General features: G+C 44.2%; 1 protein-coding gene across 1 annotated transcript; it reads right to left on the bottom strand.

Moving 5' to 3' along the window:
* Positions 1–838: 838 nt before the first annotated feature.
* Positions 839–13,168, bottom strand: LOC103809510 (YTH domain-containing protein 2-like; the record flags this gene model as incomplete). The annotated part of the gene is made up of 13 exons (XM_009082345.1): positions 839–919; positions 1,929–2,111; positions 3,552–3,755; positions 4,208–4,370; positions 4,754–5,043; positions 6,372–6,478; positions 8,151–8,346; positions 8,796–9,001; positions 9,441–9,567; positions 10,182–10,454; positions 10,791–10,910; positions 12,052–12,157; positions 13,086–13,168. Coding segments are annotated over 13 exons (2,139 nt in total), but the record flags the coding sequence as incomplete, so codon positions are not given.
* Positions 13,169–14,159: the final 991 nt, after the last annotated feature.

Raw genomic sequence — 14,159 nt, 5'->3', positions numbered from 1 at the left:
AGTTGTGCTGAGAAGTATTTTTTATTTTTTGTTGATAGTGAACTGTTAGAACAGTGTTTGGTCACAGAACTCTGAAAGACTTTCAGTTTGTGAAAGTGTGAGTACCTTTCAGAGGCCAAAAGTAATGGAAACTGGAAACATCACTGGCCCAACCCACTCAAAGTCTCATCCTCCCTTCCCTTCTCTAAGTTAAAGATCCACATTCTCCAGTTTCCTCGTTGTTTGTATGAACATATCCTGCTCTCTCTGCATACACAAGTTCAACAGACACTTATGGAACCTTCCAACCTCTTTGGAGATATCTAGATGTATTTTTAAGCAAACTGCAGGATTTATGTACCAACATTCTCCTCTCATCCTGGGCTGAGAAAGCATGAAATATGAACTGCACATTTAAACTGTGCTGTGCTATTTTAAACCAAGAAACAACTTGTTTGTGCTCCATTGTTTCACACTTAGTTCTCAACCATGTTTTGAAATCCCAACCACACACCACTGTAAAAAACAATCAAAACCAGGTTGGTGAGTAACCTTAGGATATTTGCTAAGACAAGGGAACACTGAAACCAACACATTTCCCTCTTATGTTCCCACTGCTAACTGCACAATGCCAGGAACTGCTGCACCACCTTCCTCATCTTTATACCACAGACTCGTTCTAGGGCTCAGGGCTGATGTTTCAACAACCACAACTGAACAAGAAAACCAAAAGGAAGACAATATTTAGCACTAAGTGTACCTGGTCTTCCACCAGCTACCAAGGAAAACAGTACCGTAATGGCAGTTTCCTCTACCACAAACCAGTGAGCAGTGCATGAAGTAACTTCACCTGACATGCTCAGTCAGTTGAGTTTTTCCCTACCAAAGGAATAGAGTCCCACAGCTGCAGCAACTGCTCTCCAACTTGGGGTTCCAGCTCCTAGAAATGAGCAGGGAATTAGAGAAAAGTTGTTTGTGCTGAACATACACAAAGTATTTCTTACAAAGAAAAGTTGTTTGTGCTGAACATACACGAAGTCTTTCTTACAGACTTGTTAGATGAGGTGATTGTTTTCAGCCTCTCTGGAAGAGCTTGTTCCTTCTGCTATTGAGGCCTATGTCAGAATTCCCCCCACAGGAAGCTTTTCTTGCTCAGGCTCAGCAGGAGACACAAGCTTTCAGACACCAGCCAGGCCCACAGGCTGTGTGGGGTTTTCCATTCACAGTTCACAAGCAAAGAACTCTGAGTGAACACCATGAGAGATGTCCCACATACTTTTGTGTCTTCCACAGGTCACTAAGTAAAGCCCATTATTCTCCACATCTCTTAGGTTTAACTCCATCAAGGTTGGTGGAGAAGGTGGAAAGGCAGATCACAGGTAATGCAGTGGCTCTTGGGGGAGTCAGAGACATTAATATCACTTGTTTTTAAGACTCTTTAGGTCTTAAGAGCCACGTAGATGAGCAATACTGTCAACTCCACCATGAGCCACTCTCCTTTCCCTATGCTTAAAACTGGGAAGGTTTGGGGGAAGGAGGGAGAAGATCATACAGAAACGTTTAGCTCCAGAATTTTCTATCAAGTCCATGTTTTGGAGGGGACTGGGGAGAAGGCAGGAACTGTCAGAGAGAACTCTTGTGCCAGTTCTCTTCCATCTGTGGCAGTTGCCTGTAGCTTAGACAAACTGGACAACTGCCCTAAGCTTTATTCTGCCTCAAATCTCAAGGTTCTCTTCAGGCTTTACAGAAAAGTCAGTGCTGTAATGACAAATATCTGCACTACTTCAGCAGTAACTCTGCCTTAGCAGGAGGCACAATGTGCACCCCTGAACTGGGACTCAGGTTATCAGATGTATGAGCAGAGTGGAGAGAAAGGTCAGGGCTGACCAAGCAAAAAAACAAACACAATAAGCTCTACCAAGTAGAGATACAGAAGAGAACAACCTTACCTGGCCATCCCTGCTCATCTGTACTTTCTTATTGTCATTCCAAGGGTTGACCAAATGGTGAGCAAACTGAAAGGGAATGCTTTCCTTCCGGATCCACTCCACCTGGAACACACCTCCAAAACTGGCAGACCCCCAGTCCTGACTCTTCTCACATCCTATGTCTGAACACATCCTGGCAAAGCCCTGGGGAAAAAAAAATTGAGCTATGACAGAAGAGACATCACGAGAGCATAACTGCTCATGCTGGAATGAAGTAACTGACTGCACATGAAATGTTCCAACTAGCTTCAAAGTGATTTTGCCATGGAGTTGTGTCTTCTAAAATGTTGACATCTACAAAGTCAGAACAAGGGAAGTTGAACTTGGAGTGGAACAATCGAGTTTAGCTGCTCTGCAGTGCAGCTAACCTGCAGCTCTGCACTACCAGGTCAAGTCTTTACTTTCAAACTGGCCACAAGTTTGTCAACCAACTGTTGATAAATATCCCACTAAATCTGAAGTCAAGATACAGCCATGGACTAATCCTGGCCAGAACATTCCAGCTTCCTAACCACAAACTACAGTTCAGACAAAAGTTTTTGTTAAAATCTGCAATACAGACACCTCTGGCTTTTCTGGTTTTAGAAAACTGTGACTTGACTTTAACTCCTTGTTCACTTACCATATCTATTTTGGCATGCAAAGAGCAGCAAAACTCTGCTTTGTTTGGATTTTTTGTTGTTTTTAAGGATTAACGTAGGGTATAAATGTTATTCTGACTCCTGATGTTTTGTCCTAGACTTTGAGGGACAAACTGAGCTCAAACAAAGAAGAGAATGAAGTATTATTTCCTCAGCAGAGTCATTTCCATGTGACCACTCAGCAGAAGGTCAGCAAAGCCCTCCAAGCTGCACAGTCATTTGCTGCACTCCCCTAACCATCAACCACAGTAATATTCACTGGTAGCTAAGGACTAACAGTGGATGAGAAGCTCCCCATGAGCTGCAGTGTGTGCTCAGCCCAGAAAGCCAACTGAATCCTGAGCTGCATCCAAAGAGTGTGGCAGGAGCTCAAAGGAGGTGAAACTCCCCCTCTACTCTGCTCTGGTGAGGCCCCACCTGGGATACTGCACACAGTTCTGGTGTCCTCAACATGAGAAGGACATGGAACTGTTGGAGCAAGTCCAGAGGAGGCCACAAAGTTGCTAAGAGGATTGGAGCATCTCCACTGTGAGGACAGGCTGAGGGAGTTGGGGCTGTTCAGCCTGGAGAAGAGAAGGTTGTGTGGAGACCTCAGCACAACTTTTCAATCTCTGAAGGGCCTACAAGGAGCCAGAGAGGGACTCTGTGTTAGGAACTGCAGGGACAGGACAAGGAGCAATGGGTTCAAACTGAAGGAGGGAAAGTCTAGGTTGGATGTGAGAAAAAAGTTTTTCCCTGTGAGGGTGGTGAGACACTGTCCCAGGTTGCCCAGGGAGGCTGTGGCTGCCCCAACCCTGGCAGTGTTTCATTCCAGGTTGGATTTGCCTTGAGCAACCTGCTCTGGTGGGAGGTGTCCCTGCCCAGGGCAGGGAGTTGGGGCTGGATGATCTGTAAGGTCCATTCCAACCCCTAAATTCTATGATTCTATGGTTCTGTGACTCACCTGAAAGTGTCCAGACCCTTGCACAGAAAATATTAAGTAAACCCTGCTGCTCTCCCAGAAAGCTGAGTTCAGTTTTCGTTCATTGCTGGGTGTGGTGGACCACATGCCCTTCTGCTGAGAAATAACAAGGTTTTGCATGTTGCTACTTTTCATTATGAAGTACCGAACTGGTGTATTCGGTCTTGAGGAAGGAGATTTGGAACCCTGGAAAAAGGCAATGAAATTAAAAAAGACAATGAAATAAACCAGCCTTTAGTCTGAAAGTTTTACACACATAATCTTTTCACTAGGCTCCTCCTCACCCCCTGCCCCAGATTCTGCAAGAATAGAATCCATCAGTTGGTCCTGACTTGGTTTTAAAATGGATGAGGGGAACACTTTCACTGTTTATGAGATGATTCAATAAAATAACTGATCTTTTATATTTTGGACAGCTTTACCTCAGCAGTCTGCAAAGGATAAGATTTTCACTGTGTTAAACTAGTCTAACAAGGATATTTAGCCTAGATTCTAAATTCCAGGAATAAGGATTATGCAGCTGCTGTAAACAAAAGCTAAATTAGGTTCTTCATCCATATAATACCTGATAGTTGCAGAAAGGTATCAGCAAGAAATCCTATTACTTTTGAAGAGCAGAGTAATAATAAGAGCTCTACCTTTCCAGAGATGGGAGAAGGAGCAGCAGAACAAGGGCTGGGGGAGCTACTGCTGTCTGTCGCCTTCAGTGATGTTTGATCTGCTCCCTTGGAGTGCAAAATGTCTTTTTCTTTGTGTTTCTTTGGCTGCTGAAGTACAGGAGCCGCAGATTTCATCAAAACTCTAAAAAAAGTAGAGCCAGGACACACCACAAGCTTCGTAAGAGGTCACAGAACAATTTAGATCCATCTCTCTACTACTGCCTGACCATGTAATTCCAGTAATTCCAGAACACATGAAGCACTGGTTTTGGATGCTATGGTTAAACCTCTTCTGCTACTTCCCAAAGATCACAATTCATGGACAATATTCCTGACTGTTCCCTCAAACACCTTTCAACACTCTGTAGTGAAATCACAACTCCAGCACAGCATGGGACAGTAGCAAAAACCTTTCAACTTTCATTTCTATCGTTTCTTCCTTCTTATTACTAGCAGAAAACAAGTGATGCTTTTGTAGCAAAACAAATCACAACCTACAGTGTCTAGAAAACCTCAACATCTTACTTTTCAGTATTGGAGGAGTCAGAGAATTCAGTTTCTGCTGAGCTTTTCCTACTGTAGCTCGATCTCCATGTAGATGCTGAAGGAAGCTCTTCACAAGGCACAGGTCTTGGTCTCTGCCCAATTCCTGAAGGCTGCTGCAAACCTGCAGACTGTTCTTCAGCACTTAAAATAGCTGTGATTGTTCTGACAATGGTTTCATCGACCTGAGACCATGGTTTAGAAGGAGCTTGCATCCGCCGCAGAAACAAGCTGTGCCACTTTTGTCTGAGCTGTAGCATCAAACCAGCAGCCTGCAACAAATTCCAGTGCTGTTAGCCACTAACCAGACCAGGCAGGTGAGGAGACCCTATGTCTGCTCCATCAGGCAACATCTGGCACTCTACAATGAACAGGGTGCACATGGAGAGGCAAAACTGAGGCCCCAGGAGGGGGAGAAAAGCTCACATTGAAATTAAACTGTTAAGTTCCAGCTTCTTTTCAAACATTGCACTCAGCTCTGTACCACACTTAAAACTGCATTCTAAGCCCACAGAAGTTTTTAATTTTCGCTGCAGTATTTTATCTTTTCAAGAAAAAAATCCCCAGTCTTTTATTGCTTTATGCCCTTCTGCTTGATTCTGTCTATATTCCAGCACTCTTTGCTCATACCTGAGGGAAAAGTGCTCTAAGTGATGTATTTTTTCTTACAGACTTCTGCTCAAGTGAGTGAATTTAGAAGACTATAATTCTCATGTTATCAGAAATGCCTCCCTTAAAAACCAAAATCACACTTTTGACCATCTTCTAGGAGAGACAGTTCTATGACTAGATCTGATAGGTGAAGTATTTCCTTACCCATAAACTACTCCACCTCCTACCACAGCTCCTCAACCACCTCAAGACTTCTATTTCCAAGGTGTTTTTTTCCTCTTTCTAAAACCTGACAACTTTCTTTCAGCCACTTCAGCTTCAAGGGCTCCTTTTTGATCCAACTTTACTCATCCTCTCAGAGAAGGAGATACACAACATGTCAATGGGACTGTTCTTTCAACTCCTGCTCAGATTTTGGCTCCCCCAGCTCATGCTAAGGCCTGATGTGTGCTGGGAATACCACACAGGCAGGGCAGGAAGAGCTGAAGGGCCATTATGTAGCCATTATCACCTGTCCCCTGCAGCATTATCTTCTGGGATAAACCAGCAAACTGCTCCAAAAGCTGTTGAAGCTGAGGCTGCTGAGGTTTCCTGCTGTCCTCTGTCACAGTGTCCCTGTCCAAGGACAGGAGAGATGAACACTCTCATCACTGGGGAGGGTCACTGGTTTGGTTTTGTCCTTCTTCTTCACAGGGGCAAGAAGTGAGAGCGATGGGTGGTAAAGTTCCAAACCTTACTACAGTCTGGATGTTGACTACAGGAATTCATTCAACAGACTAGTCTGGGCATGAGGGGATGGAGCTCATTTGTTTGTGTCTTGATGAGCTCATGAAATAAAAGTTAAACCATGGAGTGCTGCAAATCTGAGAGACCCAAATGACTGTGACAACCATCCTTGGTTCCTCTAATGTTTCAGGAATATTTTTAGGATGATAGGACATAAACATCCTTCTCCAAAGAACAAGCATGAAAGTGATCCATGACTTACTTCGGGGTCCAGTTTGAGATGGAGCCATTCATCTAACTTCAGCAGTGCCAGATGAGCAGATGAGTCCTCCATCTCACTGTCACTGCTGTCATTAGACATTCCATCCCCTGAACCAAACAGCAGAGGAGCGTTAACAGTTTTATTATTCCCACACAGACACCTGAACACTACTGTATTACCAGCAATAAATTAATTTTTCTCCTAAAACAGATTTTAAAATACAATTACTTGTGGTTTTTTGGGTTTTTTTGTGCACAAACACCTCAGCAAAGTGTCTTTGTTTCAGGTAGAACTCAAGCAGCCTGACCTCCTGAAGGCACTGCCATACCAACACCTGCACTGATGGGACTGACAACCTCTGTACCCTCATCAACATCAACAAACCATTACCCAACTCCTGCCTGAAGCTGCTTGTAAAACCACACAGGGCTCCATTTCCCAGTGAAACAGCAGCTTTATAAATACACCAAGGAAAAAAAAAAACATATATACATGGCATCTTGCCTACAAGGACAGGCTGAGGGAGTTGAGGCTGTTCAGCCTGGAGAAGAGAAGGTTGTGTGGAGACCTCAGAACAACTTTTCAATCTCTGAAGGGCCTACAAGGAGCCAGAGAGGGACTCTGTGTTAGGGACTGCAGGGATAGGACAAGGGGTAATGGGTTCAAACTGAAGGAGGGAGATTTGAGATTAGATCTTAGGCAGAAGTTTTCCCTGTGAGGGTGGTGAGACACTGTCCCAGGTTGCCCAGGGAGGCTGTGGCTGCCCCAGCCCTGGCAGTGTTTCATTCCAGGTTGGCTGAGCCTTGAGCAGCCTGCTCTGGTGGGAGGTGTCCCTGCCCAGGGCAGGGATTGGGGCTGGATGATCTCTAAGGTCTATCCCAACTCCTAAATTCTATTATTCTATGATGGCTATTAAGTAGGATTCCTTATTTTTCAAAGTGCAATTCAATCAGCATGAACACTAGCTCAAGGGGAACAGTTTAAAAGCAAGACAGGAAAACTTCAGAAATAACTTCAACTCTGATCCAAACTAGTATTCCTTGAGAACTGGCAGGAGGAGAGACTATTTTTGCTTCTATCCTTACATTGCTCTATTTAAACAAGCTAAAAAAGGAACTTTCTATATATTCTCTATTACTTACAGCTAGAGCACAACGAATTGACACTAAAAGTTACCAGTAGAAACTGATCCTGAAATTGCACATGTCAGCTGGGAGCAATGTGACTCTTTGCCATCCTGATGGGTCCTAAATAATTTCATTTCAATAATCTGGTTCCAAGTATCAAATGAACTAATCTGTAGAAAAAACCCACACCTACTACACCTCTCAGTATCAGTGTTATCACTTGACATTTGGGCTGTACTTTTTATTTCTTCACAAACCATATGGAAATTTCTGAGAGTCCAGAACGGTGTGAGTGTAATTTAGGGCTAGGAATTTATAAAGATTCTCAAAATTGAGGTATTTGTTACAGAGCCTATAAACTAGTCTTAGAATCACAGAATTTAAGGGTTGGAATGGACCTGAGAGATCATCCAGCCCCAATCCCCTGCCCTGGGCCGGGGTATCTCACCAGATCAGGTTGCTCAAGGCTTTAGCCAACCTGGTGTTGAACACCATCAGGATCAGAGAAGCCACAGCCTCCCTGGGTAACCTGTCTTGAACTACTAGAGGAATTATAGCTCTGGTGCTGTCAGAATTAGCCCATATATGTATTGAAAAACAAGCCTCCCACACCACACGCATCCCAAAGGGAACATTCCAACTCCAGTAATACCTTGGAAGGAGGGAGGTGCCTGCAAAGCATTGCTGGGTAACCTGGCAGGTCCACAGAAGAGTGACACAGTGACAGAAGTTACAACAGTGCAGCACCTGATGTTTGCTACCCTGTGAGCTCTTGTCATCTCATTGTATATGAGCCAGTTTGTAGGAAGTGCCCGGATAGCAGCAGCTTGTCCATCTGCTGGGGGAATCTGTGCAGGAGCAAGGATTGGGCTGGATTAGCTAGGTGTTAACATACTTCTTATTTAAGTACTCACAAATATCTAAACACTAACAGAAAAGCACAAGGGAGTTGAACCAGACTCACCAATTTTCCTACCACTTTGAAGCAAAGGATTTCTGGTGCAAAAACACAGCTAAATATATATCAGTTTCAGAGCAAGGATTGTCACATCTTTAAAACAGTTTTATAAGTTTTTTTCCCCACTATTTTGGGCTTGGAAAGACTGATTGAACTCACCAAGAAATGAACCAATTCCAACTCTTTACCCACCAGCAAGAAAAACCACTGTCCAAACCTGCAGTGCTCACTGCACGTGCTGCTTTTAAAGCACTGACAGCTCTGAAGAGCCATTTCTACAACACCTGACAGAACAAAGAGCCCTTTTTCCAGTGAGCTAGAAAGTCAAAGTGATCTTACCTTTTTGCACTGAGGTTGTCTGAGCACAGAAGTTGGATGAAATTGCACTTTCTTCCCCTGTGGTTCAGTCAAGGCCAAGCTCTCCCTGTCCACGTGCACAAGGTTGGGATACATCCCAGCCACCAGGGCAGCTTTAATCACAGCCCAGTTCTCAGAGTTGGTATTGACATCTCGGATATCAGCTCCTCCTCTGGCTCTAACAAAGCCTGAAGAGAGAAGAGGACAAAACCACCATGCTCTCTTTGCTTGTAGCCAAGAACTTTTGCTTATCAAAAGGAATTTGAAGAGAACTAACAAGTTTCTTGCATTTTTCACCATTGACAAACTTAACAGCACCAAGAACTCACTGCCCTGAAATCCTTCCTGGTTAGGGGTTTTATACTAACAATCACTCTGTCAATACAAGGACATAATTTACCAAGGAAACCTCTCTCTCACTGAAAGCCAATGGCATGTGGAACAATCAGGGCACTTAGATCAGCCACCCCCAAGCCACATTTCCTCATCTCCCCCATGCCCAGCATCAATGTCTACAGGTCTGTTCCATGTTAAGGAAGGAAAATGACAACACTGAACACTACTCTCCTCACAATTGGTATACTCTTGACTCCAAAAGTGTGTTAACACTTTTTCCAAGCTGTTTACCTGAGGCCCTGAGCTGGCCAAGCAGTTGTGTTCTCATTCCTACGATGATTTCCATCGTGGCTTGGGACAGGAAGTTCTTCTCACAGAAGGCTCTCTCCCAGCCATCACTCCGTGCCTTCTGCCAGGCCTAGAAAGAATATTTTGTTCACATTGGCCCATTAATTTCATGAGTTAAAATGTAAAAAAGTTACATTCACATCCATAAAACGAAAGCAAAAACTACTCCGAAAGAAACGTATCAAACCAGATTTTTTTAAAGTACTAGATTCTCTTTACTCATTCCCTTAACTAACACAGTGATCATTGTGTAAATCATAGAATTTAGAGGTTGGAATGGAGCTTAGAGATCATCTAGTCCCAACCTACTGCCCTGGGCAGGGACACCTCCCACCAGAGCAGGTTGCTCAAGGCTTCAGCCAACCTGGAATGAACACTGCCAGGGTTGGGGCAGCCACAGCCTCCATGGGCAACCTGTTAACAACCTGTGAAGTTATTTTAAGCTCATTAAGTTAGTATAAAGATCATTATTGTAAGTCATCAGTGTAGCAGGATACACATTGTTGGAACAGTCAGAATTGAACAAGGTTTGAAAACCTCAACCAAAGAGCTGACAATAAAAAGTGTTCCCTCCCAAATTCAAGAGCCCAACAGACAAAAATCCACTAGGCAAAGTCTTCTCCAAGGACTCAATCTGCATCAAACTTGGTTAGTGCATGACTTACTCTGGTGGGTGACCTATACCTGGAAAGCCCTGAGAAGTGCCATGTGGTCGCTGAAGGTCCCTGCAGCAAAGCGTTTCCTCCCCAGCATAGCTGCACGTCTCTGAGAGGCCCAGGCAGGGAGCACAAAGGGGTCTCTGCAGGCCAGGGCACAGGCAATAGTGAGCACAGGATCCAGGCACTTCAAAACTACAGCATACAACACCATTTTGCCCAGGGCTGGCTCGACTGGGAGCTCAGTGAGACGATAACCCAGTTCGGTGAGATCTTCCCACGGGTTCATGGCATCTATTGCCTGTTGCAACCAACCATAAAGGAGAGGGAGAGAAGGGAAGAGCAGAGAATTACTTACAATGGAAGCAGAAAGGGTGTGAATGTAGGATGGTAACTAGACCTGCTGCCAAACACTACAAAGCAAGTCGAGCTATTAACAGGTTGAGGTGAGATTTTGAAGCATTCTCGTCCCTTAACACGGACAAACATATCCTCACACACAGAATTAAAACAAAAATTCAAAGGATCCTTAAGCAACTAAACAGTTTCAGTCCAAAGAGAAGTCACTAAGACACGTTGCCACACCACAAATATGGAATTAAATCCAACACCCACCTAAATCTCTTCCTTCACTAACCTTAAGGAGGTGCACAGCACTTCTCACAGTCAAAGCAGCTGGAGGATCTGGAGCTTTCATAAGGAAGTCTACAACTGGACAGTGACTTGGAGCCAGAAGTTTTGTGTACAAACAAAGCTCCTGTAAGTTAATAAGCAGAACAAAAAATATGAAGATTTGGGAAAAAAAGAACAAACACTTTTTGAATCAGTCAGGTTGGATGGGACCACAATGGTCATCTGGTCCCACCTTGAGCAGTGTCACCCTAGAGCTCATAGCTCAGGGTTGTATCCAGATGGTTCTGAACTATCTCCAGTGAGGAGAATCCACAACCTCTCTGGAAATCTGTTCATTGTTTGGTCACTGCACAGGGAAGTTCTTCCTCATATTCAGGTGGAACTTCCTATGCATAAGTTTCTGCTGTTTTATTGGTCTGCAGCACTGAGAAGAGCCTGATCCATCCTCTTGGCCCTTCAGACACCTGAATACATGAGGTCCCTCTCACTTGTCTCTTATCAAGACCAAACAGGCCAAACTCCCCCAGCCTTTCCTCATCACTGAGGTGCTCCAGTACCTTTATCATCTTTGTTGCCCTCCACTGCTCCAGGAGCTCCACGTCCCTCTGGCAGAACTGGACACAACACTCCAGGTGTGGCCTCACTGGGGCTGAGCAGAGGGACAGGATCACCTCCCTGACCTGTTGGCAATGCTCTCCCCAATGCATCCCAGGACTCCATTGGCCTCTTAGCCACAAGGACACACTGACTCATGGACAGCCTGTTGTCCACCAGTACCTCCAGCTCCTCCTCCATGGAGCTGACCTGCAGCAGGTCAGTGCCAACCTGTGCTGGTGCTTGGGGTTATTCCTCCCCAGGGGCAGGACCTGCATTTGCCCTTGTTGAATCTCAGTTTGTGCTGCTTTGCCTCGTCCCTCCAACCTGTCGAGGTCCCTCTGAAGGGCAGCACAACCTTCTGAGACATTGGCAACTCCTCCCAGTTTTGTATCATCAGCAAACCTGCTGAGAAGACAACTCTGTCCCCTTTTCCAAGTCACTGATGAGCAAGCTGAACAATACTGGGCCCAGTATGGATCTCTGGGGGACATCACTAGTGACAGATGTCTAACCAGACATGTCCCAACTGTGACACTGATCACAACTCTCTGGGATCTGCTGCTCAGCCAGTTCTCAGTCCACCTCACTGTGCCCTCATCCAACCCATACCTCTTAGAGTTTACCCACAAGGAATGAGTATGTTCCTTAATTTCTAACTGGACATGCACCTGAAGTGGCATTCTTGGAAGTTCTGGAGTCCGAAATTCCGTCATATTCTGGAATCTGAGCCTGCTGAAGAGATGAAAACAGACTCCAGGCTGACAACGCCCAGCCCTGGAAAATAAAACAGGGGACTTGGGAAAACCAAAACCCAACACAGAAACCTGGAAAAGTAGCAGTTCTAAGACAAAGGTAAGTCTGCTGTTGAGTAAAGTGCCACACAAGGTGAGAACTTTCCAATACATGGGTTATTTTTGACAGTATGGAAATTTTTAATTACAACTTTAACTTAGCACTGAAAAATCTGGAGAAACAAAAATAAGGACTAGCTAAGAAAGTGATGTGAGTTTTTTGCTAAGCTAAGATCAACCCAAATCTCAACCATCCTTTGCTATAAGGAATAGAAATTGCAAACTTCATTTCTTCCTCTTCACATCCCCTGAACAGTTAGAAGTTACTCTGGGAGTAAAAGACAGAAGGAAGATCAAACAACTTGGGAGCAAAGGGACAGAGACAGCAAATGCTCACATTGACCTGTAGGTTAATGCCAAGGTGATGGCACCAGACAGGCATTTGTTGCTACACACAGAGCTTCTTGGCCTCCTAAGTCATGAAAAGTTTGGAGAAGGTAAGGAATCACTGCTGAATGTCTCTCCTAACACAGAGATATGGGGCATCAGTTCAAAACTAGCAGGAGGCAGCTCTTAGCCCACAGACAAGCTGTGAAACACCTCATGGGACATGGTGCCTGCTGGTGCTACGTGGGAGAAAGAGGAAGGAGAACAAGTTCATGGGGGAAAAACAATGTGGACCTAATGTAAGTTTGGGGCAATTCCAGAGTGTCACTTTCCTACAGTTTGGGAAGTGATCTCACAGCACTATATGCTGACCCTGACCCTTCTGCAGAGAGTGTGTTGGTCACTGTCCAACCTGAGCCTGGGCCAGGCCAGAAACATTACCCAGTGTGGCTGCTATGATGGTGTGTTAACAGACAAGAGAGTGGAGATGTGCAAAGTAAAAATCAGGAGGAAGCACTTATTACCTGCCTTTTCTCTGGACAGCACTGGCTTTTGAAATCCACACTGTTTTTAGCACTGTAACGTGTCTCAGTGCATTAAAAAACTTCTAGAAAAGCAAGGAAAGGAACATAAAACCAAGATTGATTAGGGTACATGAAATAAAAGTTAGTAATGATTTAGATTATCAAGGTAAGTTTTCTAAAAAATTGTAAAATAAGCACCAGTAACTTCTGGCATTAAGTGTTCTGAAGTTCCAAGTGAAGTTAGTTTTGCAGCATCTTTGTGGTACACAGTTCCCCAGATTGAAGTTTCTAGTCACTAGGTAACTGTACATCAGTGGAAGACATGGATTGTGTTTTGAGTTATCACAAACCAAGCAAAACTATGTTTTAGTCCACTAAATAAAGTTTTCCTCTTTGTCTCACATTCTCAGTTTTCTACATTTGATGGAAACTTATCAAAAACATTTGTACTATCATGAGAACTTCAGCAATTTGCTGTGCACATCTAGGAAATCCAATTTCATTTTCAGAGCCATGTCCTAGGTCTTAAACTGCCTCCTTGTGTTACCTGACTTTTCTTGAGCAAGTCAATGGGGTTCAAAACATAAAAAACAATGCTGAGAAACTTCATGGATTCCATTTGGGCTCTATAAAATAGTAGGACCAAGCAAACTTTCAGAGTTCCCTATGTCTCAGGAAGAGGGATGGCAATCTAAGCTGGTGGACTGGTTTTAAAATCCCAACAGAAATATTAGATAATAAAGGACCAAGCAAACTTTCAGAGTTCCCTATGTCTCAGGAAGAGGGATGGCAATCTAAGCTGGTGGACTGGTTTTAAAATCCCAACAGAAATATTAGATGAAGAAATAGATATATCAACACATCAACCTACAATAGCTTTTATGGTTTTTGAACAGCTACAGCTGCTGACAGTACCTGTCACAAAACAGTGTCAAACTTCTCTGTTGCTCGATGAGCATTGAGTCTCAGCTTACTGTAAAACTTTTGGCCAAAATCTGTGTGTTGTGTATTTCAGCCCAGCAGTACAAGATGTCACCTTGAGCACAGGTTCCATGAGCAGAGGCTGAGGGAGCT

Source organism: Acanthisitta chloris, unplaced genomic scaffold (genome assembly GCF_000695815.1).
Source record: "Acanthisitta chloris isolate BGI_N310 unplaced genomic scaffold, ASM69581v1 scaffold1199, whole genome shotgun sequence".
Classification (NCBI taxonomy): Eukaryota; Metazoa; Chordata; class Aves; order Passeriformes; family Acanthisittidae; genus Acanthisitta; species Acanthisitta chloris.
Note: the sequence above shows the minus strand (reverse complement) of the source record. Positions and strands in the feature narration are given on the sequence as shown.